The 26,819-nt window shown below is 36.4% G+C and overlaps 2 protein-coding genes across 2 annotated transcripts; one reads left to right on the forward strand and one right to left on the reverse strand.

The window, feature by feature from the left end:
• Window positions 1-1,211: 1,211 nt before the first annotated feature.
• itih2 (inter-alpha-trypsin inhibitor heavy chain 2) lies at window positions 1,212-20,261 on the forward strand. Its single transcript, XM_067428477.1, has 20 exons — window positions 1,212-1,402; window positions 1,520-1,561; window positions 2,647-2,685; window positions 3,342-3,514; window positions 3,590-3,694; window positions 4,903-5,065; window positions 5,649-5,885; window positions 6,182-6,298; window positions 7,221-7,389; window positions 7,479-7,604; window positions 8,354-8,535; window positions 9,792-9,977; window positions 10,068-10,207; window positions 13,257-13,435; window positions 13,575-13,715; window positions 15,566-15,679; window positions 15,759-15,957; window positions 17,695-17,867; window positions 17,948-18,059; window positions 19,735-20,261. Exons 1-20 carry the CDS (start codon window positions 1,313-1,315, stop codon window positions 19,880-19,882), a joined length of 2,835 nt encoding a protein of 944 aa, XP_067284578.1. The 5' UTR covers window positions 1,212-1,312; the 3' UTR covers window positions 19,883-20,261.
• Window positions 19,988-26,783, reverse strand: kin (Kin17 DNA and RNA binding protein). Its single transcript, XM_067428478.1, has 11 exons — window positions 26,550-26,783; window positions 25,163-25,257; window positions 25,037-25,080; window positions 24,808-24,930; window positions 23,259-23,443; window positions 23,088-23,182; window positions 22,872-22,989; window positions 21,753-21,872; window positions 21,561-21,660; window positions 21,381-21,481; window positions 19,988-20,406 (listed from the first exon to the last, which is right to left on the reverse strand). The coding sequence occupies exons 1-11, from the start codon at window positions 26,661-26,663 to the stop codon at window positions 20,344-20,346; spliced, it is 1,158 nt and encodes a 385-aa protein (XP_067284579.1). The 5' UTR covers window positions 26,664-26,783; the 3' UTR covers window positions 19,988-20,343.
• Between the last annotated feature and the right edge of the window lie 36 nt (window positions 26,784-26,819).

A 26,819-nucleotide genomic window follows, 5' to 3' on the forward strand; every position in this document is an offset into this window, starting at 1 on the left:
GCTCAGAACAACCACAGAGTTGCTGGGGCAGGTGATTGGGCAATATTCTGGGTAATATTAACTAATTAACCGTTGAATTGACCTAAATGCCTTTGATCATGTTTTATCTAATGCAGTTATGGGGTCACTCTCAAAAACATGATCCAAAAAATTATTTAAAAAAAGATTCATTGATCTAATTCATTTTATCTCATAATATTGTTAATGACACAATATTATTTTACATATGCACAATATTATTAATTGTCCTGACAATTTTTTTAAATTAAAACATACATCACTGATGAATATATATATGCATATTGGTCTATACACACACACACACACACACACACACACACACACACACACACACACACACACACACTTACACACACTTACCTAAAGGATTATTAGGAACACCATACTAATACTGTGTTTGACCCCCTTTCGTCTTCAGAACTGCTTTAATTCTACGTGGCATTGATTCAACAAGGTGCTGAAAGCATTCTTTAGAAATGTTGGCCCATATTTATAGGATAGGATCTTGCAGTTGATGGAGATTTGTGGGATGCACGTCCAGGGCATGAAGCTCCTGTCCCACCACATTCCAAAGACGCTCTATTGGGTTAAGATCTGGTGACTGTGGGGGCCATTTTAGTACCGTGAACTCATTGTCATGTTCAAGAAACCAATTTGAAATGATTCGAGCTTTGTGACATGGTGCATTATCCTGCTGGAAGTAGTCATCAGAGGATGGGTACATGGTGGTAATAAAGGGATGGACAGAGACAATGCTCAGGTAGGCCGTGGCATTTAAACAATGCCCAATTGGCACTAAGGGGTCTAAAGTGTGCAAAGAAAACATCCCCCACACCATTACACCACCACCACCAGCCTGCACAGTGGTAACAAGGCATGATTATTCTGTTTACGCCAAATTCTGACTCTACCATCTGATGTCTACCATCTCTACCACCATGTATATATAATATATTATAATATACACAACGGTTATGTATATTTTAATATTGTGTCAATAACAATGAGTGAATATGTGTCCAAAATAATAATATTGCTCTTAAAACAAATGAACAAAATTGTGTGATATGTGTCTTTTCCTTCCAGGTATTGTGTTTGTTCATCTGCTGGTCAGGTTTCAAAGGTTCCTGTCTCAGTGTTTTTTTTTTTTTTGTGGCTATGTGGGGCACAACAAATATTGACGAGGCTCAGAGGTCTCAGAGACTGCAGAGGCTGATCATTGAGCCTCAGTCAGTGTGTGTATGTGTGCTGGCCATTTTGTTGTGTGTTAAGAGGACTGTTCTCTGGATCCATGAAGACTCCAGTTGTTCTGTGGGTCCTGCTCTTTTCTCAGAGCTGGGCTTTCGAGTTTATCATCGATGGGGAGTGGGAAAGTGAAACGGTAAGACGGAAACACAACAGTTCGAGAAAAAGAGGCTAATTTATTAGTATGCGTGTTTATGCCTGTAGATTGAAAGTGTATTTAAATTGAAAGCTACATTGTGTGTTATGTTGTTAGTCAGGTCCTTTGGATCAGTACCACAATTCTGGGAGATACAGGGTAAGTTTTCATATTCAGCTTCAATATGAAAATGTTAAATGGAGGTTTCTGAACAAAAATGTAGTCTTAATATACTGCGGAATATCTTTCAAATCATGGATGTACTTGTTTTCAAGATGTTCAAGCTGTTTTTGAAATGTTTTAATGTGAGGACAGTGTCATTGAGGCCTTCATTGATTACCATTGATCAAAGAGTCAGGTGTAAGTCCACCAGTCCATGCGCTTGTGTCAGATGTCACGCAACTTTAAAAAAAAAAAATTTGTATTTAAAAAAAGGTATTATATTAAAATGTATACCATATAATATATATTTGGAGAATGTTAAATTAAAATTAATTAACTAAATATTATTTATATTTGTTTGCATTTGCAAATGCCCCAAATGTCAGTAACACAGCTGCAAAAATAGCTGAAGTTATATAATTTTTTATAAAATGTTATATAAATTAACCCACTCACACTGTAAATTAATGACCTCCCGAGGCAGACAATTAACAGTCTTTTTTATTTCATTTGAATATTTTCTATTGATTAAACATTTGTTTAATGAATGTTAAAAATGTTTCCTTTTGGGGGGGGGGAATTTACTGAATAGTCTCTCTCTCTCTCACTTTAAAAAATAATAATTAATGTCTCCAATTGAACATTTTCTAGTGACTGATCAAATCAAAAAATTTCAGTTGGCCAAATTGAATTTCTGTGAATTATCAATTCACTGAAATTCAATTTGGCCAACTGAAAAATTTAGATGTGATCAGTCACTAGAACATTTTCATTTTTTTTACAGTGTAAAAATTATTGGATTACTTATTTACTAATTCATTTCTAAATCCCATATCAACCTCGGCCAGTTGAAAAAGTTCAAACTGCTCATTAAATTGGTTCACATAAATAATATAAAATTGCATACTTTTTTCTTTTCATGTGAAACAAATCAGACAGTAAACGGGTCATGGTTTTAACCTGGTGACATAGGAGTTAACTTTACAGTTTTATCAGCATAATATCATTTGAGAACTGTAAAAAAAAAGTTTGTTTTAATACATTTATACAACATGCTTCCATTGTTCTCTTATTTTGTGTAGAGAAACACTTTGACCAGTGGAGAAGAAGAGGATTTTGAGGTAATCATGCTCTTGTTGTTCCACTTTAATCTTATCTACTAATCGATTAGTTTAAAGACACTACGGTTATTGACTTCCATTCCGCTACTGTTCCTCTTCTGCAAGAGACATTTTTTCTCCAGATTAGTTTTAGTTTCTAAGGTTCTATATATAATTTAGTTAGGTGATATCAGTGTTGGTTCAAGTTACTCTAAAAAGTAACTAATTAATAGTTACTAACTACATCTTCAACAGTGTAAATGGATTACTGTACTAAGTAAACTCTCTAAAAAGTATTTAATTACTTTCTCAATTCCTTATGGTCCTCGACCAGTTGAGCAATACAAGGATAGATGTGAAACTGCTCTTTTAATTATTTCAAATAAATAATATAAAACTGCATATATTATTCTTGAAATGAGTAAAGGCAGGTTACATTATAAACATCTATCTATCTATCTATCTATCTATCTATCTATCTATCTATCTATCTATCTATCTATCTATCTATCTATCTATCTATCTATCTATCTATCTATCTATCTATCTATCTATCTATCTATCTATCTGTCTATCTGTCTGTCTGTCTGTCTGTCTGTCTGTCTGTCTGTCTGTCTGTCTGTCTGTTGCTAAGGTACTCAAATGTGTTTGTTCATCCTGTTTGTGGTTATATGCAGGCAATTCAGGGCAATGACATCACAGTTAAGAGCTATAAGGTGGAGAGCAGAATCACGTCGCGGTTCGCTCACACCACAGTCAAGAGCTCTGTGGTCAACTCGGGCTCCAACGCCCAGAGCATCGGCTTCAACGTGCAGATCCCCAAACGGGCCTTCATTAACAACTTCACCATGTGAGAGCATTAACACAGACACACATGCACACAAAAACACATCAAATGCCTGAATGACATGTGGTTGCTTTACAGGAATGTCAATGGGATCACATTCGTCGGCTCGGTGAAGGAGAAGACCGTGGCACGAAACCTTTACGCTCAAGCAAGAGCTCGTGGGAAAGCAGCCGGCATCGTCAGGTACGGCTTTTCCTCCAATCCATTCCAGACTGGATTTATTTCTTTATTTCTCCAGGTTTTTTTTAACTTTATTGTAAGCTTTTTTTGATTTATTATGTAAGTTCAGAAACATTGGACAAATCACTTTGATAAACACAGTAAATTAAGTTTAATTAATTACAATTTTACAGTGCATGTATATTATATATTACAGTTTTTCTCAGTCGCTTTGGTACATTTCTCGAATCAAACTCACAATTTGTAAAACAGTAAGTGCATTTCTCAAAACAATTTGTACAAATAGTAAAACACCATGGATAACCTGCAGAAGCCCCTCTCTTGCTTAAAATCCTTAGTTCATCTCTCAAAAGTAAATATCTGTGTCAATGAACATGCCAGTGCCATCAGAATGACAAGTCCTTGTGTCATTGTGTACGGATAAGACAGTCGAATTGTTTAGTCATGTTGTCAATATAACAGTTTACTCTGGAGGGATGTTCTGATGGAAACTACAGCTAACGTTTTGATGACAATTATTGTCAATTGTAAGTTACAATTTAGTGTATGTGTGAGTGTAACTGCAAGAGAATGGAAAAGATTAAAATTTACACTCTTACTGTTTGTACTTTATTTTATTGACAGAACATGTCATTGAGAGACAGAAATAAAAAGAGACAGCACTCTTTTGCTGAATAGCACACACACACACACACACACACACACACACACACACACACACACACACACACACACACACACACAAAACCTAAAGAAGAAATGTGAACATAGGAAAAACTATATATATATATATATATATATATATATATATATATATATATATATATCTGCCATTTGATGCTTCATGTGAAGCACCTTCTTTAGAGAAAGTCAAGATTCAATTTACAAATTCAGGACAGATTTTAAAAAAAGTTTAATAGAAATATAGAAAGTACAGAAATATGCTTGACATTATGATAACTTGTTCACCCATTTTGCATGTAAAGACTTATGTTATGAGCTTGTGCCTAAATGTTGTAGGGGGTGAGACTATTTAACAGAGACCCAATATAATACATTTTGAACAACATGACATAAGCAACGGGCATCTCAAACACATTCTCAAAACTATCACTTTCAATATCTTCAAAATCAATATGTTGATCGCTTACAGCTTCTTCACCAGATCCAATATGATATATATTATATGTATTAATCTTTTTGTCTCGCAGGACTAACTCTCAAGCAATGGAGACCTTTAGGACAGAGGTGCATGTTCCTCCAGGCAGCAATGTGGAGTTTGAGCTACACTATCAGGAAATGATGCAGAGGAAACTGGGCTTCTACCAGCACACTTTACACATCCAACCTGGACGCCTTGTTCCACTGCTGCAAGTCAGTCACACACACACACACACACACACACACACACACACACACACACACACACACACACACACACACACACACACACACACACACACACACACACACACACACACACACACACACACACACACACACACGCACAAGCACATGCACACACACACACACTTCTGGTTCACTATCTTTGTGGGGACTCTACATAGACGTAATAGTTTTTATACTGTACAAACCGTATTTTCTATCCCCTTACACTGCCCCTGCCCCTAAACCTACCCATCACAGGAAACATTCTGCATTTTTACTTTCTCAAAAAAACTTATCCTGTATGATTTATAAGCATTTTGAAAAGTGGGGACCACTGACTGGTTCCCACAATGTAGGTGATCTGGTTTTACTATCCTTATGGGGATATTTGGACCCCACAATGTAATATAAACAAGGGCACACACACACACACACACACACACACACACACACACACACACACACACACACACACACACACACACACACACACACACACACACACACACAAGCCTATTTAGAAATTGTCATGAACTGAGTGTTTTTGTGGATGTTTGTTTGTCCTCAGGTTGACGTGTATATATTTGAGCCCAAAGGTATCAAGTTTGTCACTGCCCCTAACACACTGGGAGAGCAATTTTCAGATTTGACTAAAATCACCCACACGAAAGAAAAAGCCCACGTGGTGTTCAAACCAACTCTGCAGCAGCAGAAAAAGTGTGAAAACTGCACAGACAGCGCAGTAGATGGTGTGTTCACTGTGAAATATGATGTGGAGAGAGAGAGCAATGCTGGAGAACTTCAGGTGTGGATCTACATTCACTTTTATAGCTAACAGTTGGCATACAAAAGCACTATCACAATGTTGTGTCAGAAATATTTGTTTTCCCAAATTGATATTTTGTCCATTAATCTATTTTATACAGTAAAATTTGATTTAAAAAAAATATTAGACAAGGGATTTTGTTTTTTGTCTTGGTTTAACTGTAATATTTTGAAATATTATTACAATTTTAATATATTTTAAAATGTAATTTATTCCTGTGATGACAAAGTAGAATTTTCAGCATCATTGCTCTACTCTTTTTTTCTTTTTCTCAGGTGTCTGACGGTCATTTCATTCACTTCTTCGCTCCGTCTGATCTCTCACCTCTCTCCAAAAACATCGTTTTTGTCATTGATGTGAGTGGAAGCATGTGGGGGCTGAAGATGAAACAGGTATGGATTTGTTTAACATTTGTTTACATGCAATCTAATCTATGATCAGCATGTGGTTTTTGTTGAATACAGTGTGTCATGATCCTTCACTGAAAAATTCTCAGTATGGATGCGCCGCCTTCTGGAAGAAGTGAGAGCTGTGCTTTAAATTGTATTGAAACAATACCATGTTGCCACCATGTGGTCATCAAGTAATAGGGCACTTATTTAAAGGGGTAGGTAGGGTAGTTCACCCCAAAATGACAATTTTGTCATCATTTACTCTTCCCCTAAAGTTGTTCCAAACTTGAGTATGAGTTTCTTTCTTTTGAACACAAAAGCTTTAAAGGTTAGTAACCAGTTCAGACCAGACCAGTATTTCCTACTATAAAAGTCAATGGCTGTCAATTGTTTCGTTACTAACAGTCAATATATATTTATCCCATATATATCCCTAAATATATATTCCATATAGCCTATTTAGGTACATCTAATAGGCTATATATCCCTAAAATATACAATATATATTTTTTGTGTTCAACAGAAGAATGAAACTTACAAAAAATCTAGTGTCAGTCATGAGAGAAGGAAAGTTGTTACAAGAGAGAGGGGGAAGTTTTTTTTAAAGTTAAAGATTAGTTGGGCATATGCCTTTTACACATGAATGATGTGAGGATAAATAATTTATAATAAATACTGCAGAATTCCATAATTTTAATCCATTAAAATATTTCTTTGTGTGTTTAGAGTTTCTTTCAATTAGCAATCTAACAGATTAGCCTGTTAGCTTAGCATAGTTCCAACTGCTTATAAAAAGCTCCTTTGATTATCATGATAATGCGCTAATGTTTATGAGCAGGTATTTTGCCTAGTGTGAATGCTGTTTTATGTTACCTTATCCCTTAAAAAATCGAGAGAGGTACAGCCATTTTCTGTTTTGTAGACAGTGGAGGCGATGAAGGCTATTCTGGACGATCTGTCAATGGATGACTACTTTAGCATCATAGATTTCAATCACAATGTCCGTTGCTGGAGTGACGATCTGGTCCAAGCTTCCTCCATCCAGGTGGATGAAGCTAAGAAGTACGTCCAACGTATCAAGCCCAATGGAGGTGAGAGTTTCTGTTCTGCTTCACTGCTTATAATATGTTTTAAACATTTAAAAACATTAGTCATTGAACCTTGTAACATCTGACCCCAGGCACCAACATCAATGAAGCTTTACTGAGAGCAGTGCAGATGCTGGTGAGAGCGTCCAATCAGGGACTGATCGACCCTCGTTCTGTGTCTATGATCATCCTGGTATCAGATGGAGACCCAACAGTGGGTAAGACCAATTGAAATTTACACTATGCAACAGAGCTAACAATTTTAGGTTGTAAGAACGTTTCCCTAACATTCCCATTAAGTTTAAAAACGTTTTCTGAATGTTCTAGGAATATTAAAATGTCCAGTTTTTTAAACATTGTATTAACGTTCTTATTAGGTTATAAGAACGTTGTTTAAAACATTCTATTCTCTTGTTATATAAACGTTATACTAACATTTTAAATAACGTTCTTATAAGGGTGTGGAGTATGATCAAATAAAATATTCCTGTTTTCTCCTTTAATGTACTTACTTTTGTTTATTGATATCTTATTCTTTCTTTAAAAAAAGGTAAAACCACTTTTATAATAGACTTTTATATTTATATTACATTTATATTCAATACATAATTAGTTTACAATCTGGGATTCTTTTGTTATATATATATATATATATATATATATATATATATATATATATATAAACGAAAAATAGCATTTAAGTGTCATTAAATTGTCATTGGATGACCATTTGTAATGACTAATACTTTTTTAATATAGTAATGTTTTTAAAATGTTCCACTAACAATGCAAGAATGATGTTTTAAAGCTAACGTTTTTAAAACGTTATCAATAGCAAATAACGATGGCACAACATTACTGCAAGAACGTTTTTTGATAACTTTCAGAGAACGTTAGCCAATGTTCTGAGAACCTTTCCTCTTAGCTGGGAAGTCATCTGCTGTTTCTCTCTTCATGTCTTGTTTAGGAGAAATAAAGCTGAGCACTATTCAGAAAAACGTGAAACGCGTGATGAGGGAGGATTTTTCTCTGTTCTCTCTTGGTATCGGCTTCGACGTTGACTTCGACTTCCTGGAGCGAATTGCGATGGACAATAGGGGCGTCGCCCAGAGGATTTATGCCAATCATGACGCTGCGGAGCAGTTAAAGGTTAAGATTGACATTGTATCGTGATAAATCCCATGGCCCTTTCTTAAATCTTCCTTCCAGTCCATACTTTCATGAGGTAATTCTGCTTTGATTTTCGGGCAAAAGTCACTTGTTTCTTTGCGGGGTTGGCACATATCAACACTCTCAGAAAAAAAAGGTACAGTGCTGTGACTGGGCGGTACCCTAAGGTACAAAAGTGAAAAGGTACAACCCCTAAATGGTACATATCAGTACTTTAGGAGTGCATATTATTAGTACCTTAAAGGTACATACCTTAGTACCTTTTCGGTTTTGTACCTTAGGGTACCGCTCCAGTGACACCAATGTACCCTTTTTTCTGACAGTGAACCACAAGCGAGCACCCTTCTGAAACCTGAAATGACAAATGGTCTTGGGGACTTCTTGTAAAATGTGACCGCAAGTGCATATAAAGTGTGCCATTTTGGGACAGGGCCCATTTTTTTGAAAACTTGCAACAGGACCTTTTAATTGATTGCTTGGTTTAATTCTATTTATGACGTTTTGCACTTGCTAACCCCGCCCACAGCATAATCTCATTGGCTAAAATTCCTGCTCTGCCTAACTGTTACACATCTGAAATATTCTAATCATCTATTAATGCCTTGTCATACAGAATTTTGTGGCTTTATTGATATTAATGATGTTCATTTATGATAATCAATACTAAAATTGTAACTGTTGCGCATCTAAAATATTCGGATCGCCATGTCATGCAACATTTTCACATATTATTTATATTCATTTATGTCATGTATAAAGACACATTTACACTGTTAGAAATAAAATAATCATGATATTATAACATCATAGCCTGTATACAATTTTAAAGTATTTATTATGTAATATTGAAAAGACATATATGCAAAAAATATATGCAAATTACAGATTAGGCCAGTCAATATAATAAAATAAATATATATATATTTTTAAATAATTAATCACATGATTTTCAAAGCAGTAATAATGTCACATATTTAACATTTTATTTGGTAAAATTACTCAAATTTTCCATAAACCCCAGTGTGAAACCCCACTGTAATAAAATGTCTGCAATAAAAAGAGATTTTCAGTAAGAATAAAAAAAAAAATATCCAAACTAATTGTATAGCTCTATATTGTCACAATATGTTAACAGTTGTCTCATTTGAGTCTATTTTATTTCTCTTGAAGGATCTGAGACAAAGCTGATGTGAAGTCTTTTGAGTTCACTCATTTTTGTCTTCCGCTTTCTCCAGACATTCTACAGTCAGGTCTCCTCTCCTCTCCTGAGGACCATCACCGTTCATTTTCCTGAGAACACTGTGAATAACGTCACTCAGAATCGCTTTGACAAGTTCTTCAGTGGTTCTGAGCTGATAGTGGCTGGAAAACTCCAACCGTCAGAGCTCACCACGCTGCAAAGCTTCACCACCGCCTCTGCCGTGAGCCACGCGTCACATTTGTCTCTTTCACGACTATCACATTTGATCGTTTTCATGCTATCTTTAGCAATTGATGTTATTCTTCTCCAGGCCAAAATGAACCTGAACATTCAAACGGAGGCGGATATTGATGAGTTGGACTCTGAGCTCAGCACACATCAACATTCCTTCCCTGGCTTTGCTCGGCAGATGTGGGCCTACATTACTGTCAATCAGCTATTGGCTGAACGGTGAGAGAAACAACAACCCTGTGTTCACTTCAGATTTGAGGCCATCTATATGGATCTATACACATTTAATGTGTTTCTCATGGATCAAAACAGAAAATTGGACCACGTGACCACAAGTATAATGATGTTCATTTATGATAATCGATACTAAAATTCTGTATTAGTAACTTACTTCTCACGCCATCATTCGTGTACACACTCAAGCTTGGAGGATCTGCCGATTCTTGGCTCCTTTTGAGTCAGGCATGAAGAGAATTAAATCAGTGAGTCCAGGGAAAAGTGGGGGACCGTCCAAATCACAAATGAATGTGCAAAACGGTTTAACAGGTTAATTGAAAAGAACCAGCTCATTCGTATTTCATAAAACAGAAGATTATTTCCCAAAAGGGGAGGCAATGAACTTCAAAATTCAAGTAGGTGGGACATGTAATCTAAATGCGAAGTTATTTTTATTTTTTATTAAAAAAGTCCTTTCGACATATCCTGCCCAGCTTCCAGTTTCAACAGTAAATATGTCAAAACCAAACCAAATTTATGGGGCAGTTAACCTGTTGTGATTCAGATATGATTTCTTCTTTTTCACTTTTCAAACCATTTAATATGAATTATTCTGAATATTTTTTTATTTTTTTTAATAGTTGTGCTAATGCCAAGTCTTGCTTTCAATTACACAGGTTACAAAAGTAATACAAACTAGTAAAAAACAGCACACACAAAGTGCAATTAAATATTTAACATATGCGTAATAGAAATATCTCTTTTGTGATTCCCATTAATGGACCCTTTTCACATTTCCAAGGGTCTCTGAAGTGGAAGATATCATAGTAAGGCAAACTTCTATAGTGGTTAACGGAAATTAGAACAAATATCATTTTTGCAATCCCATTTTAATCCCCCTTGAGATACGGTCATGCTTAAAATTTTACATACACCTTGCAGAATCTGCAAAATGTTCGTTATTTAAACAAATTAAAAGGGATCATATAAAGTGCATGTCATTTTTTATTATTACTGATATAATATAATACAAAATATAAGATATTTTACATAAAAGATGACCCGTTCAAAAATTTATTGAAACTTATTGAAGTGCCCCTGTTGTGCTGTTCTAAAGGCTCCTAATTTGGTTTTGGAGGTCTCAAACAACAGGTTTACATGCATCAAAGGTCAATTTTTTTTTTATTTTCTCATAATATCAATGATTCTCAAATGACTTGTCGGAAATGACTTGTCAGCCTCTCTAAATCCCTCCTTTCCGCGAGCCAACTCTACTCTGATAACCCAGTCTGACCAATCACATTTGTCGGCCATATACGTCATGAAGAATGTCTTATTTCTGAGCAAATTGACCATTGTTCCTAGTGAAGGGTTAATTAAAGGGTTAGTTCACCCCCAAAAATTCTGTCATTAATTACTTACCCTCATGTCATTCCACATTCTTAAGGCCTCCATTCATCTTCGGAATCTTTCATATTTTTGTTGAAATTTGATGGCTCAGAAAGGCCTCCATTGACACCAATGACATTTCCTCTCTCAAGACCCATAAAAGGCACTAAAGATGTCGTTACAAAGCCCATCTCACTACATTTGTTCTACAACCTTTTTTTGAAGCAAGAAGAATTTTTTCTGTGCAAAAAAACAACAACTAAATAACGACTTATATAGTCATGGGTCAATTTCAAAACACTGCTTCAAACCGTATTGCTTCGAACAGCGTATTGATTCATGATTCGGATCGCGTGTCAAACAGCCAAACTGCTAGCCTAGAAATCTAGACGCACCCTAGCGGCAGCAAATTTAATCTGCCCGCGAGTGTCGTCTAGCAACTCTCAATACACTTCTGAGCTGTATTCGCCTAACTCTTGCCGGACCAATTACATCGTGTATAGAGTCGGTGGGCGGGGCCATAATGACGACGGCCGAGTTGCGTTTGCGTGCTTCTAGTAAACACAGAAACTGGCGAATGGCGGTCTTTCGAATTAGCTTTGACCGCGACTGGAAGACTTGGAGTTAAGCTTTTCTCTGAGAAAAGGACAAAGTATGGCACTGAAGTCATTCTTAAAAAGGGAAGATGTGTTCTGAGTTTTGCCGACCGGATACGGCGAATGTTTAATCTATCAAGGAGCTCTATTTCACCTTCGTTGCTCTGGTTGGTGGTAGCGCTATCCTATCGCGTGCAGAGAGGGTTTGAAAGACAACCGTTTATCCCGCCCCTCGGATTGAGCCCTGTCTATGGTGAGTTTCCAGACCAAACATCTTGATGTGGCTCTGGCTTGTCAGGCTACCAAACTGCTGAAATCACGTGACTTTGGCAATCTGAATCATGAATCGATACACTGATTCATAACGGTTCGAAACTTTGTTTTGAAATCGGCCCAACACTATATAAGTCGTTTAGGGTTGTTTTTTCCGCACAAAAACTATTCTCATCGCTTTATAAAATTATTGAACCACTGTAGTGAGATGGGCTTTGTAACGACGTCTTTAGTCGACTGCTTTGACACAATCGTGATTGTAAAAGCGCTATATAAATAAAGTTGATTGATTGATTTAGTGCCTTTTATGGGTCTTGAGAGAGGAAATGACATTGGTGTCAATGAAGGCCTTTCAGAGCCATCGGATTTCAACAAAAATATCTTAATTTGTGTTCCGAAGATGAACAAAGGTCTTATGGGTGTTGAACGACATGAGGGTAAGTAATTCATGACATAATTTTCATTTTTGGGTGAAATAACCCTTGGTAGTGTTCATCTTACAGAAATGATTCAGCCTCAATGACGTATGGGACTGACAAATGCGACCTTCGAAATGAGACAGAGCTATTAACTATTCTGGCCAAAAAAGCAAAAAATGTCAAATTTGCCATTGCTCCCTTAGCCATTGTATTTAAAACATGCAGCAGCGTTAACCAGTTTTCTGTAATTTATTGGCAATATTAAGATAAGAAAACACCAAGTATAGTGTTTAAATGTACTTTATTAACAATGTTTACAACATCAGTCTGTAAAAAGGGTCCATCGTACTCATCTTTGGAATCCCTTTCATGTAGCTCTCTAGCTTCTACCGCGAACAGGAAGCGTAAGATCACTCAGCGGATCGTGGCCCTGGCTGTGGAGCATCAGTTTGTGACCCCTTTCACTGCCATGCTGGTGGAGGGTGAAGACCAGGGGAGGGAAGAACGACTGATCGCAGACTCGCTCAAAGACTCCAAACACGGCTGCTGCTCAGGTACCAAATCCGAGCAGTTTGTCTTGAAATATAATATCTATATTGGAAAGGCATCATTAAATAGAGTATGTAAAATTAGTTTTTTTGTTCAATTTATCATTATAGGGGTTATTTCTATCTTTTTTTTTTCTTTTCTTAGCCACTGCTCCTCTATCTGGATCAGTTCCAGTGCAACGGTTAGTCTATCAGAATCCTCCGTGGATTATGCCTACAGCTGCATCTACTCTCAACGAAGCAACCGGAACACTTCCGGAAACTATCACTCCTGCCATCACTAGTGGTAATGCACCACAGTCAAATTATATTTAGGATGTTTTCACACTTGGGGCCAGATTTACTAAACTGGGCAAATTAGCGTGAGTATACAATCCTATAAAAATGCAGATGGGACTGGAAACTTCTGCGGGAAAACTACTGACAGTGTACACAGTAAAGAGAACAGATGCAGCCTGATCATTTCCATTATGATCAGTGCAATTTACCAAGAGCAGCGCAACAATCACAGCCATGACGACAAGCGCAAAATAGATCAAGACATGCTTGATGCAGGTTTTAATAATGCTGCAAATACCACTGTAAACCTTAGTAAATCATGTTCCAGGATTTATTTTGCAATTGTTAAAAGGTCAGCCGTGAAAATAACCATCTATGGTTTGTGTCTTTAGTAAATCCTAACAGTCATTTTTTGCACTTGCACAGGCTGTTAGTAAATCAGGCCTTTAGCCTTAAAGGTGCACTATGTAGTATTTTTGCAGTAAAATATCCAAAAACCACTAGGCCAGTGTTATATATTTTGTTCAGTTGAGTACCTTCAATATCACAAATGTTTCCAACTATTTGTAAATTGTGAGAAAATTGCTATTTTAACTAAGGACCGGGACGTGTCGGCATAGGGTTTGTGGAAGTCGCCTGTCAATTGCATCATATTTGCGCTAACCTTGGTTTCGGGTTTTATTTGGCCGAAGCGCTTTACTATTAGCAGTGTGAACATGTGAACGCACGGAGTAACGTCATAACATCATTTTCAACATACTTAAATGTATCTAATATGATAAACAAGGCTGCATTACCTCATAATCATAACCGGAAGAGCAGAAATAACCGGAAGTGGCCGGCCAATGTGTCCCGTCCTGTCATGATAATAATAATAATGAATAATAATAATGTGTTCGATTTATATAGCGCTTTTCAAGGCACTCAAAGCGCTTTACATTGAAGGAGGGAATCTCCTCAACCACCACCAATGTGCAGCATCCACCTGATAAAATTCTGGGTGTTTGCGAGCCGGGTATTTGTGTAACAATCGCTCCAGCAGCCGTGCTCAGCTCCACAACACTCGCTCCTGCTCTGCTTTATACTACAGTAACGTTAATAACCGCATGCATGAACGTGATTTCTGCCCAAATCCTATTTTCCACCGGCACACTTGGCGTCATCAAACTACACCTTTGTTTAGAATAGGCGCCCTCCAGTGGACGGAAAGTTGCATAGTGCACCTTTAAAATGGTTCTCATGCGTTTGATTCAAATGTGAACGCTTAAAACTAAACAATTGAAGTGAAGCACAAAGAGATTCCAGATTCAGTGTGAACACAATGAGAATTGGTTTATTGTTACTTAATCAAGATACTAGAGTCAAAACCTGTTTTTTATGCACTGTCAAAAAATGTTCAGACTAGTAAAAAGAAAACTATGGAAGCTCAACTTTTTTTTCCCAGACTTGCATGATATAAACTCTAAATTACGAGTTGTACAGTCAAAATTGCGAGATTTAATCAGAATTGCGCAAAATAAACTCTTAATTGCGAGCTATAAAGTCAGAAGTGCGAGTTTTAAAGTCAGAATTGTGAGATATAACAAATTACGAGTTATAACGTTTGAATTGCAAGATGTTACCTCTGTTTCGATTTCTGTTCTTGAAATGTATGCAAATGAGTGCATATTTAATTAGATAAAGTTTGCTTGCATATTTAAACATTTCAGAAAGCTTGTTATAAATAAATGTTTGCATTTTTAATGTAATTAATCAACCGGAGGAGTATCTATTGGTCTACACTTTTTTACCCTATTCACTTGTGTCTTGTCCTAAGCTTTTGCTGTGGTCTATCTTATCCTTTTGATTTTTCTGCAGTGGACAATGACCCACACTTCATCATTCACTTACCCAGAAGCAACATGGACATCTGCTTCAACATTGACTCCAAACCTGGACACATCCTCAACCTGGTTTCAGATCCTGGAACAGGTAACTTTTATAGTCGTCTTCCATGACATGAAAAAGGCCATTTATTTTATATTCCATATGTGCTTTTTGTCCCTTTCAGGAGTCACAATCAATGGTCAGTTGGTTGGCGCTAAGAGGATGAAGAATAACAAAATAAACACATATTTCGGCACCATCTCCATATACTCTAAAACAGATGGTGTGCAGGTTATAGTAGGAACCAACAGAATCAACCTGATGGAAGGCAGGAACAATCATTCCTTCTCTTGGGGAGCCACAGCTGAACTGATGCTTAACAGGTATCACAATGCATGCACAATGAATCAACTGTAAGCTACTGAATTTTATTGCTGTACAATACAATCAGTTTTTTTTAATTATATATATTTTTTTTACCTTGAATGCAATGTAATATGACTTAGATAAAAGCATTGGACAAATAAAGAAAAACACACACAAACACACATTTCAGGCATAATTTCATCACCAATCAGTCATCACACATTATGACAGGTGAAGTGCATAACACTGATGATCTCTTCATCACGGCACCTGTTAGTGGGTGGAATATATTAGGTAGCAAGTGAAAATTTTGTCCTCAAAGTTGATGTGTTAGAAGCAGGAAAAATGGCCAAGCGTAAGGATTTTAGTGAGTTTGACATGGGCCAAATTGTGATGGCTAAACGACTGGGTCAGAGCATCTCTAAAACTGCAGCTCTTGTGGGGTGTTCCCGGTCTGCAGTGGTCACTATCTATAAAAAGTGGTCCAAGGAAAGAACAGTGGTGAACTGGCGATGGGCGGCCAAGGCTCATTGATGCACATGGGGAGTGAAGGCTGGCCCGTGTGGTCTGAACAAACAGACAAGCTACTGTACCTCATATTGATCAAGAAGTTAATACAGAATACACAGTGCATTGCAGTTTGTTGCAAATGGGGCTGCATAGCACCAGACCAGTCAGGTTGCCCATGCTGACCCCTGTCCACTGCCGTGCCAAAAGCACCAACTTTGGCCGAGTGGTGTGCGTGGCTTACCTGGGGAACACATTGCACCAGGATGCAACATGGGAAGAAAGCAAGCCGGCAGAGGGACTGTGATGCTTTGGGCAATGTTCTACTGGAAAACCTTGGGTTCTGCCATCCATGTGGATGTTACTTCGACACGTACCATTTACCTAAGTATTGTTGCTGACCATGTACACCCTTTCATGGAAACAGCATTCCCTAGAGGCTGTGGCCTCTTTCAGCAGGATATTGTGCACTGCCACAAAGCAAAAAACTAGTATGAGGTGTTGACTTGGCCTCCAAATTCCTTAGATCTCAATCCAATCGAGCATCTGTGGGATGAGCTGAAAAAACAAGCCCGATCCATGGAGGCCCCACCTCACAACTTAGAGGACTTAAAGGATCTGCTGCTAACATTTTTGTGCTAGATACCACAGCACACATTAAAGGATCTAATGAAGTTCATGCCTCGACGGGTCAGGGCTGTTTTAGCAGCAAAGGGGGGACCAACACATTATTAGGTTATAACGTATGTTATGCCTGATCAGTTTTTGGAAAATTCTAGAATCTGGACCCTTAAAAATCAAATGAAGGTAATAAACAACAACAACACATTGATTTGGATAAAAGCATCTGGCAAATAAATAAATAAATAAATATACAAATATATACTTCACCAAAAAAATATATTAGGAATAAAACTCTAGTTTAGGCAAATGATGGTTCTGTTTATTTATAATATGTATAGACTTTGTTTTTTAAAAGAAGACAAGATCATTCATAACACATTTACCTTTGAATTTTCGGATTTATTTCAATATAAAAAGAATATTTAAGTAGAGTGGGATTTGATTGTATCCATTTTAACTGGATCATGTGATATGATTGGCTGATATTTTTCTTGGTTATGTCAGCTGGGGAAAAAATCTTTATAATAACATGAACAATAAGACTAGATACATGAATTAAGAAAGCTATATTTAATGCTTTATTTAATACAAATATTTGGTTCTAAATGCCTAACTCTTATCAGGATAAAGGTCAGCATAGTAAAGGAGCAACAGGTTACTGTGATGATTGATGGGAGGATTTCAGTGATGGTGCTTCTGCATCGGGTGTGGAAGAAGCATCCTGTCCAGGTCGACTTCCTGGGCATGTACATGTCCAATGACAACAAATACTCTGCAAAGGTTCATGGTCTCATTGGTGAGTAACTAAAACTACTAAAACACACTAACATGAGTGTGGGTCTTTTTTTCACAAATGTTTCTTCTGTCCTGGAACAGGTCAGTTTGCACGGGAACCAGCGGTGAAGGTGTACGGTGTGCATAAAGGAGCAGACCCAAAGAAGAAAGAAGCCATAATGGAAGTGAAAGGCAACAAACTGGCTGTTACCAGGTACGATCACATACCATCACACACACACACACACACACACACACACACATACAAATATCTATTCAAAACATGACCACAGGAAGCCATTTGCACTTGAATGGTTGTCTGGCTATCACCAGACCAAGCTCAGTCTTTTAAGATTAAACATTGGTATGGGGAGTCTGCTTTGCATTTTCTACTGAACAAAGAGGCATGATCAACGGGCATAGTTCAAATTACTCTGTATAAAATTTGATAGTCCTGGCGCCAGATGAATAAGCCGGCTTGGTCCGGAGCCCCTTACATGACATGCGAGAAAAGAAGAGTAAATAGTGCGCACGTTATTCTAATTCGTTCCCTTGATTTATAAATTGTGCGCTCGATTTAGTAAATCAAGGGAACAAATTAGTTAAACATGCGCTCGATTTAGCTAATCGAGGGAACAAATTAGTAAAACGTGTGCACTATTTATAAATCGAGAGAATGAAATAGTAAAACGTGCTCACGATTGATAAATCAAGTGCTGCATTTTATCATTTAAACATGTGGCTTTTCATGAAAATTCTATAATCCAAGATTGCCCCCACGTTATGACGTAATAATATGCAAATTAGATGGGACATTGTAATCTCTACATAAACTTAGGGTCCTCCTTAATATTTCTCTAATTTACAGAAAGTTTCTATCTTTTATCACTTTTAAGGTATAGCCTTTTGAAATTAAGATGTCAAAATCGAACATTTTAGAAAAAAAACTGGCGCCTAAAGGGTGAGTCAGGTCTTAAAGTGACAGCAGCCTAATAAACATTTCTGCGTCATTAATTTTAAAAGAACAAAAGACGAAGAGAATTCTTGAGACTGAATTCTTTTTGCAGTTTTAATAATGAATAACCTATTTTTAATGTATACAGTGAAGACTGTCTAGTATTATTAAACATTTGATTATTAAATTTTTGTATATTTCTATTCCTAACTGGATAATAATGTTAGACCTACCTGAAAAAGCACTGTTTTCAAGGTTACAATGATCAAAAACAATAGCTTTTAAAGAAAATGTCAAAGGATTAATCAAGTATAGACCCTTTTCACATTTCTGGGTTTAATCTGAGCGGTAGTCATCATATTTTGGTTAAATTTTATAGCGGTGAATGAGAGAATATTTTTGTGTCCCCATTTGCTCAAATAGCAAAAGAAAAACACAACAATAGTGATTCCACAACATTCAAAAAGAGTGAGATGTGAAAAGAGTGAAAGATGTTATTTTTACCACCCATTGACACTATCGGTAACTTTTTTTTTTTTAGTTTGATGCAAAAGTAATATAATACAAACTGTTAGTGTTATAAATGTCATGCAGTTTTTTAAAAGTGAAAAAAACGTTGCAGGATTTACGATACTGATGACCATTAAAACGTGTCATCAGTCTGTGAAAATGGTCAATACATGGAAAACAAATATTTTAAAAATACCATCTTTGTTTTTTCATTAATTTGAAGATTCAATAAAAAATATTACAATTGAAAATAAAATAAAAACATTGTTAATAGCGATAAATCGTGATTATAATTTTTTTTTGAATTTTTTAACTGACTAGTAGCACTAATATATCAATTTCATCACACAGCATCTCAAATGTTGTTTTAGTTATTCTGAAATTCTGATTGAATGAATGTTCAATATCTGTTTAAATTAATCAGGGGCTGGCAGAAGGACTACAGACGTGACAAGAAACGAGGTTCAGATGTCTTCTGCTGGTTTGTCCATAACAATGGGAAAGGCTTCATTGATGGCAGTTACACCAGCTATATCCTCCCTCAGCTGGACAGCTTCAGAAGCGCTCTCTGAGAGCACGAGTGTGCCTTGCGCAGTTTGCTAAAAGAGAAAAAGTGGCTGATGGGTAGAAATCTGTTATTTTATATAAGCCATAAAAACCACCAAAAAAGCTGAAAGTAGCCATTTAGAAAAAAAGATTTTTAATACTACAAGAAAATATATACAAAACATGGGGAAATATTGCTGTACATCAACCAATTGAACTGTACTTAATTATTAATTAAGCCAATTAAACCTAATGTTAATGTATTATACCACTCGTGACTTGACTGTTTGAAATGAAACATTTGATTTAAATCACAAGTTTGAATAATTGAATGTTTGAATTATATGCAACCATTTTCAATGACAATGAAAAAAACAAAAGCAATAAAAACCATTGGTCAATTTGTCCCGGTATGTAAATGAGGTAACTTAAGAGTCTTTATTATGCACTCTGACACAGTAGAGTCGCCCTGGCTAGAAGATGAACATCAGGCCAGTTTGGAGAAGTCCTCGTATGCAATTCCCTCCACTGTCTTTCCTTTCATCCGACCCTAGAGACAAAAGAACATGCTTTAGATGAGCGGCTCTCAATCCTGGATAATACTATATTACAGAGTATGGAAGAGGAGTCTCATGCCCACCTTGACTGCATTTATTTGTTCAAAACTACAGTAAAACAGTAATAATAATGTGAAATTTCAATTTCAATACATTTTAAAATGAAGCTTGGGTTTTTTTTCTCCAGTCTTCTTCAGTGTCACATGATCCTTCAGAAACCATTCTAATATGCTGATTTGCTGCTCAAAAAACATTTATTCTTTTTACTATTATTATCGCCAATAGCCGCTACATAACCATTACAGATTTGCGCAAAACATTTGTGATATTTTCTAAGTGTTAATAAAAAAACTACTGCGTGATGACTCTGTATTCATTAACCAATGTTATGCAGCTAAAACGTAATTTAATTCCAAGAACTATGGCAATGGATGTTGATAGTTTTACGTATATGCTAGCCATTATTAATAATCAAAGGTGAAACAATGAGGTGTTCTGCTTCATAAAATTGTCTTTTTTTGCCTTTCTTTTGTCTATTATGAATTTAATAAAGAACTCTGTCTTCGGTCCAAACATACTGCGTCATTTTTAAAGAAAGACTGACTTTTATGTCACGCCAGGTGACCTGAAAATCCGAAACAATTCGCTATTTCAATTTGCGCAATTTGTAGGGTAATGGAAACGCAGCTATTGATAAAGACAGTTGTGCTGCTTAATATTTTTGTGGAATCCGTTATGCATCTTGATCAAGATTCTTTAAAAAAAAAGTTTGAAAGAACAGCCTTTAAAAAGGTTTTTAAACCTTATAAATGTATTTACTGTCACTTTTGATACATTTAACGCATCCTTGCTGAATAAAATCCTGAATAAAATTATGATGTCAAGAGTCTCAATGAATTAGAGCCAGCATTTTTATAGTGTTTTTGGAACGCTATAAAAACATTGCCAATTTTCTGAATGAACTTACGGAGTCTAACGTGAGTGTGGCAGAGAATTTGTGCTCATTTATGCCTTCCAAGATGGCCTCTGTGTCTTTATATTGACCATTCAGGATCAAAACTCGCTTGCCTGAGACAGAAAGAGATTAGATTGAGGGCTTCTCCAAAAATAACAGCTTTGGAAAATATGAGCAACAGTAATGCAGTACCAGGAGCTGGAATGACTGTCTCCATATGACTCTGGTCCAGTTTGAGTTTGTCTCCAGAGTCAATCATCTTCACCATTGCTGTGTATTTATTCTGCACCTCCTGTGAAATCACACACATACACAAAGTATTACTATATGAATCATATAACTTACTCTGCGTGGATCTCAACAGTCCAGTAATGTGAGTGTTACCTGAATAATTGCTTTCTTCTTGTAATACTTTTCTCCTAGTCTCTTCGTTATGACTTTCACTACAATGTTTGCTTGAATCCAGTTATCTGATCTCACAGATTTCTTCTTCTGTTCCTCCATCTGGAAGAAACATAAGGGAAATGTAACAAAAAATGCATGCGTTCAATCAAAATAGTTTCATGAATGAAATTCAATCTGGTTGTTTCCTAGTCGTTTCCGACTAGGGGTGTACTGACAATAACCACAATATTTAAAGAATAAAATGTTTATATTGTGTTAATACTACAAATGCGAAAATATTGTAAAAAATCCAGCACCAGTAATCTGTTTAACACTTCAACATAGTAGTGTGCTGTATTGCAGTACTTTATTATCCAGTAATATTATCATGATTTAATTTGGGCACAGTGATCTTGTAATGAAAATCTGATATTGTGTCAGCCATTGTTCATATGCAGTCTTTTCTGATCTAATTTAAGCTATGGTTGCGTTAAAATTAGTGCTGACAAAGCGATTAATCGCAATTAATCAAATCTCAAATAAAAGTTTGTGTTTACATAATAGATGTGTGAGTACTGTGTATAATTATTATGCATATATACATTTCTATTTATATCTAATATACATTTACATTTTATGTGTATTTATATATACATAATAATTATACACAGCATACACTATATTATGTAAACAAACTTATTTTGGATCCGATTAATCGATTTGAGAGTACTTGCTAAAATATTTGAACTTGAACTGTTTGCGATCACCAAACAAAACTATTAGCTCAATGTGACAATTACCAATATTTGTGCACTAAAACTTCATGTAATTTACATACCGGTAACTATTTACACTGACTAGCCCTTAGAAACCCTGTATGCTTTCTTTTAAATGTATTGGTGATCATTTTGTTTTCTATATTCACACACTTATTATTCAATCATTTTAACATGGTGAATAAGCAAATGATAATAACTGCTTCATAACCAGTTTAAAGATCTATGCAACTGCCATTAGGGACAATTTTATGCAAATTGCATTTTGCAGATAGTGGAAAGGTGGCTTACTACATCCTCAGCATGATAAAGGAAAAAATAAGTAGCTAAGAGAAAAACATGCCTCTATTATCTCATCCAGAGCAGATTTCTTTTTCTTGTCCCTAGAGTCTCCGCTGTGGACCAACTCTTTCCTTTTCACAGAGGCAGCAGCTTTGAGGGCACTAGGACCCAAAGTGTTGCTATAGAAGTAAAGGACATGGTTATTATCACATCCAGTTAGATTACATCACCCAAAGTTATAAAGCTACAATGCTTTAAGACTTTCGACAAATGATACCTTGTTTTGGAAGGTCCCGCTAAAGCAACGTCCAAGTTAAAAGCTATTTTCTCATCTTCATTCTTTCGCTTCAGTTCGGTGAACACCGGTTCTTCCTGTACATGCATGGACATTAAAAAACTGAGCAAGAAAATGAAAAGAAAACTTTTTTTTCAGTGCAGCAAAACACACCTCGGGCTCCTTGCCCTCGCGACCACGGCGAACTTGTTCTTCGATGAACTTGGCGCTGCGTTCTTCGTCGTCCAAATCCTGTCTCTTCTTCTTCTCCAGCTCCTCCTGCCTGCGGATTGTCTCCGGATCACGGTCAATGTACTGGACGTACCAGCCTTTGGGGGTCTCATCAACTTTGCAAAAACCTGGACGCAGAATCTGAATGAAACACCTAGACTGACGTTCAAGAGTTGAAAAAAAGTCTAATGGTGCGTTCACACCAGATTAAGCGCAAGTGATTTACATCGAGTCAATGCCAAGGCGCGAATAGACATTCTGCTCTATTGTTTTACCTTATATCCCGACGAGTCTCATCACGTTTTCCCATCGGCTCTAACTTCCGTTATGTGAGGGCAAAAACCGTTGCGATCATAGATATACATATAGATTCCTCATTAGTGCCTGCGCGGATCGGTTGAATGAGGCATCTACATAATGTATGTCTATGATGCCGCTATTTAACCTCACCAAACGGAAGTTACAGCCCGATGGGAAAACTTGATGAGACTAGTCGGGATATGAGGTAAAAAATTACATAAATACTGTTCGGTTTCTCACAGAAACCGATCGGTTCGTGTCTTAACAAACCAGTGTGTCGTCAGGAGCAGCAGGGTTTTTGTGCACGTTGCCTAAGCATGTTTTTTTTGTTTGTTTGTTTGTTTGTTTTGCTCTCATAGACTTGTTACCTATTCACCTCATTATATGGCACAAAGCAACGGTTGGAGTTAAAAATCTTCATTTGTGTTCTACTGAAGAAACAGACACACCTACATGTTGGATGCACTGGGGGTAAGCAGATAAACATCACATTTTCATTTTTGGGTGAACTATCCCTTTAAAACAATCCATGTCAGCCATTTCGCCACGAGACGAGCCGCCTGGCAGAAGCACCTTCCATGACGCAAATTCACATCTGTTGTGTGAATATGACACACGAATGAAGCGAGTAAGCTCAAAATATTTAAGTGTCCAACTACGTGCAAATAGTTTATTAATATTTAAATGCAAAAATATTTATTCCCGCAAGTCACGTCTTGTGTGAACGCATAGTAATACTCACCAAGGCTGCATTTATTTTATTAAAAAAAGTAACATTGTAAAATAATATTAGCATTCAAAATGACTGCTTTCCATTTTATATGTACTTTTTAAATGTAATTTATTCCTGTGATGCTAAACTGCTATTACTCGTCAGATTATTCTTCAGAAATTATTCTAATTTGCTGATTTGCTGCTCAAGAAACATTTCTTATTATTTTCATCAATGCGCTGCTTAATATTTTGCTTGAAACCATGATCATTTAAATACAAATAGAAAGTTTAAAAATAGCATATAATAAAAAAATTTACTGGCACTTTTGATCAATTTAATGTGACCTTGCTGAATAAAAGTGCTAATGTCTTTGAAAAAACAAAAACAAAGATATCTTATTGACCCAAACCTCTGAACGGTAATGTATGTAGCGCATACATGAGGATGTTAATACTGTACAATGTATAGAATGCTTGCCTTCTCTCCCGAGCCATTTGGTGAAGTCGGTGAGAGTCTCCCACTGCGTAGAGTTCATGTGAACGTGTTCCCGATGACTGATGTACTCATTATACACAATGTTATTGTGAACTCGCTTGGTCCCTACAAAAAAACAACACAGATCATCTCAGTCTTCAACAATAAAGACCAACATAACAAATAAACAAATGTATAAGATTTGCAATAAATCAAAACAGTAATGACTTACCAAAACGTCTTCGAAGCAGCTCTAGGAAGTCACTTTTGAACTCCCTATAAATTTAGATTTGAAATACATTTGATCTCAGTGACAGCTGGATGGATGGATTTGGGCAAATAGTGTGTGTTGACTTACTCTGAGAAGTAGTTCATGAATTGGTTAGGGTTCTCTGAAGCCAACAGTAGCTGTCTCTGATGAGACTCAGACATGCAGTGACATTTAAACCCATTCTGCAGTCAAGAGAGATCATGTTAGTTGAGCCGCCAACTGAACATTTGCCTAAAATCCTGCCCATGTAGATGTTACACTAGATTTTAAAACACAACCTATAATGCTTAAAATCATGACTAGATGAGCTTAGTGCCTATGTGCCCCATTAGGTTGAGACACAGCCAATAATACCCAATGCAGTCATAGCCTATAATGCACAAACATGCTGTCAAGGCAATTCACTTTGTTTTAAGGTTGGTGTCCAGAAAAATGCTGTTTAGTTGGTAGCTTACTAGGTTTAACATTTATTAATTTGGCAGGTTATGTTCAGATCAATGGGCTTCGAGAAAAAAACATATAAATTGCCTAAAATGCTGTCTAAATAGACAAGCCATTAGGTTTAGGCAACTACTGATGTCAAACACCGTCGTAGTGTACAATGCCCCCCCCGAAAAAAACGTTTATGTGGGCAGCTGTTTTATATGGAAGTTTGTTTACGCTACAGAATGAAAAGTTAAAACTGAGACTTTTTTTTTATCTGAAAGTCTTCAGATAAAAAGACTTTCCTATATTAAGACTTTCCTATATTTCCTATATCTCACAATACAGTTAGAACTGCAACAAAAAACACTAGGAATTATTTAAAAACAAAAAACAAAAAAAAAAACACAGAATCAAGTCAGAACAAGATATAAAATCAATTATAAGAAAAATACTCTCAGAATTCAAAAAGTCAGAATGTCGAAATATAAACTTGCAATTCTGATGGAAAAGATGTCAGGATTATTAGATTAAACATTGCAATAGAGATTTTTTGGTTTATCTCATATTTCCGAGAAATAAAGTTTCCAAAATATAAAGGCAATTACATTTTTATTTTTTATTCCGAGGTAGAAACAAGTTTCCACAGTTTTAGAATAGCCTATGGTGTCCAAAAAAGCAGGTACTTTGTTGCAAACTAAGTTTAACGTTTACATTAAAAAATTTAGACACAACCTATGATAATCAAACATGCTGTCTAGAAAATTGTGACACAGCCTATCCAATAATGCTGTTTTGGTAGGGAGCTCACTAGGTTGAGACAGCCAGTGTTTCCCAAAAGTGCTGTCTAGGTAGGGAGCTCTCAGTTTTTCAGACACAACCACTGTCTGTACCATAGTAGACAGGAGCCAGCAGGACACAACACATTGGAAAATCAATACAGACGAAGCAGAACTTACGTTACCTATAATAAAACAATCGAAAATTGCGATTATAAATAAATACCGATTGAGTGTTACTGACGAATAATAACATGTTCACATAAACTTACTTCATCTCTACACTGTTTCTGACACATCTGACAATACCAGCGTAGTTTCTGAAGGCCTTTGGCTTTGATTCTGTTCCCAATCGCTTTAGGACTCAGAAAATCTGCTTTCCCCATTTTAAACACAAAACAATCACAATAATTATTGAGAAAATAACACTTTCCAGTGTCTCAACGCTTCTCGCGCTTCCTGTCGTCGTTGGTGACGCGAATCCCCCTCGCCTTGCTAGCATGCGTGATTCGTCACTGATCCGTGTGTAGGTGTAATATCGC

The sequence above is a fragment of the Pseudorasbora parva genome, chromosome 20 (assembly GCF_024679245.1).
Source record: "Pseudorasbora parva isolate DD20220531a chromosome 20, ASM2467924v1, whole genome shotgun sequence".
NCBI classification, from domain to species: Eukaryota; Metazoa; Chordata; class Actinopteri; order Cypriniformes; family Gobionidae; genus Pseudorasbora; species Pseudorasbora parva.

Bases quoted from the DNA above. Each gene is read 5' to 3' on its own strand.
- itih2 (XM_067428477.1), top strand. From the start codon at position 1,313: ATGAAGACTCCAGTTGTTCTGTGGGTCCTGCTCTTTTCTCAGAGCTGG. The intron at 5,066-5,648 runs GTCAGTCACACA...GTTTGTCCTCAG, and splicing joins GCCTTGTTCCACTGCTGCAA to GTTGACGTGTATATATTTGA. The intron at 6,299-7,220 runs GTATGGATTTGT...TCTGTTTTGTAG, and splicing joins GGGGGCTGAAGATGAAACAG to ACAGTGGAGGCGATGAAGGC.
- kin (XM_067428478.1), bottom strand. From the start codon at position 26,663: ATGGGGAAAGCAGATTTTCTGAGTCCTAAAGCGATTGGGAACAGAATC. The intron at 23,183-23,258 runs GTGTGTTTTGCT...ATGCATGTACAG, and splicing joins GCGAGGGCAAGGAGCCCGAG to GAAGAACCGGTGTTCACCGA. The intron at 21,661-21,752 runs GTAACACTCACA...GTGATTTCACAG, and splicing joins AGAAGAAAGCAATTATTCAG to GAGGTGCAGAATAAATACAC.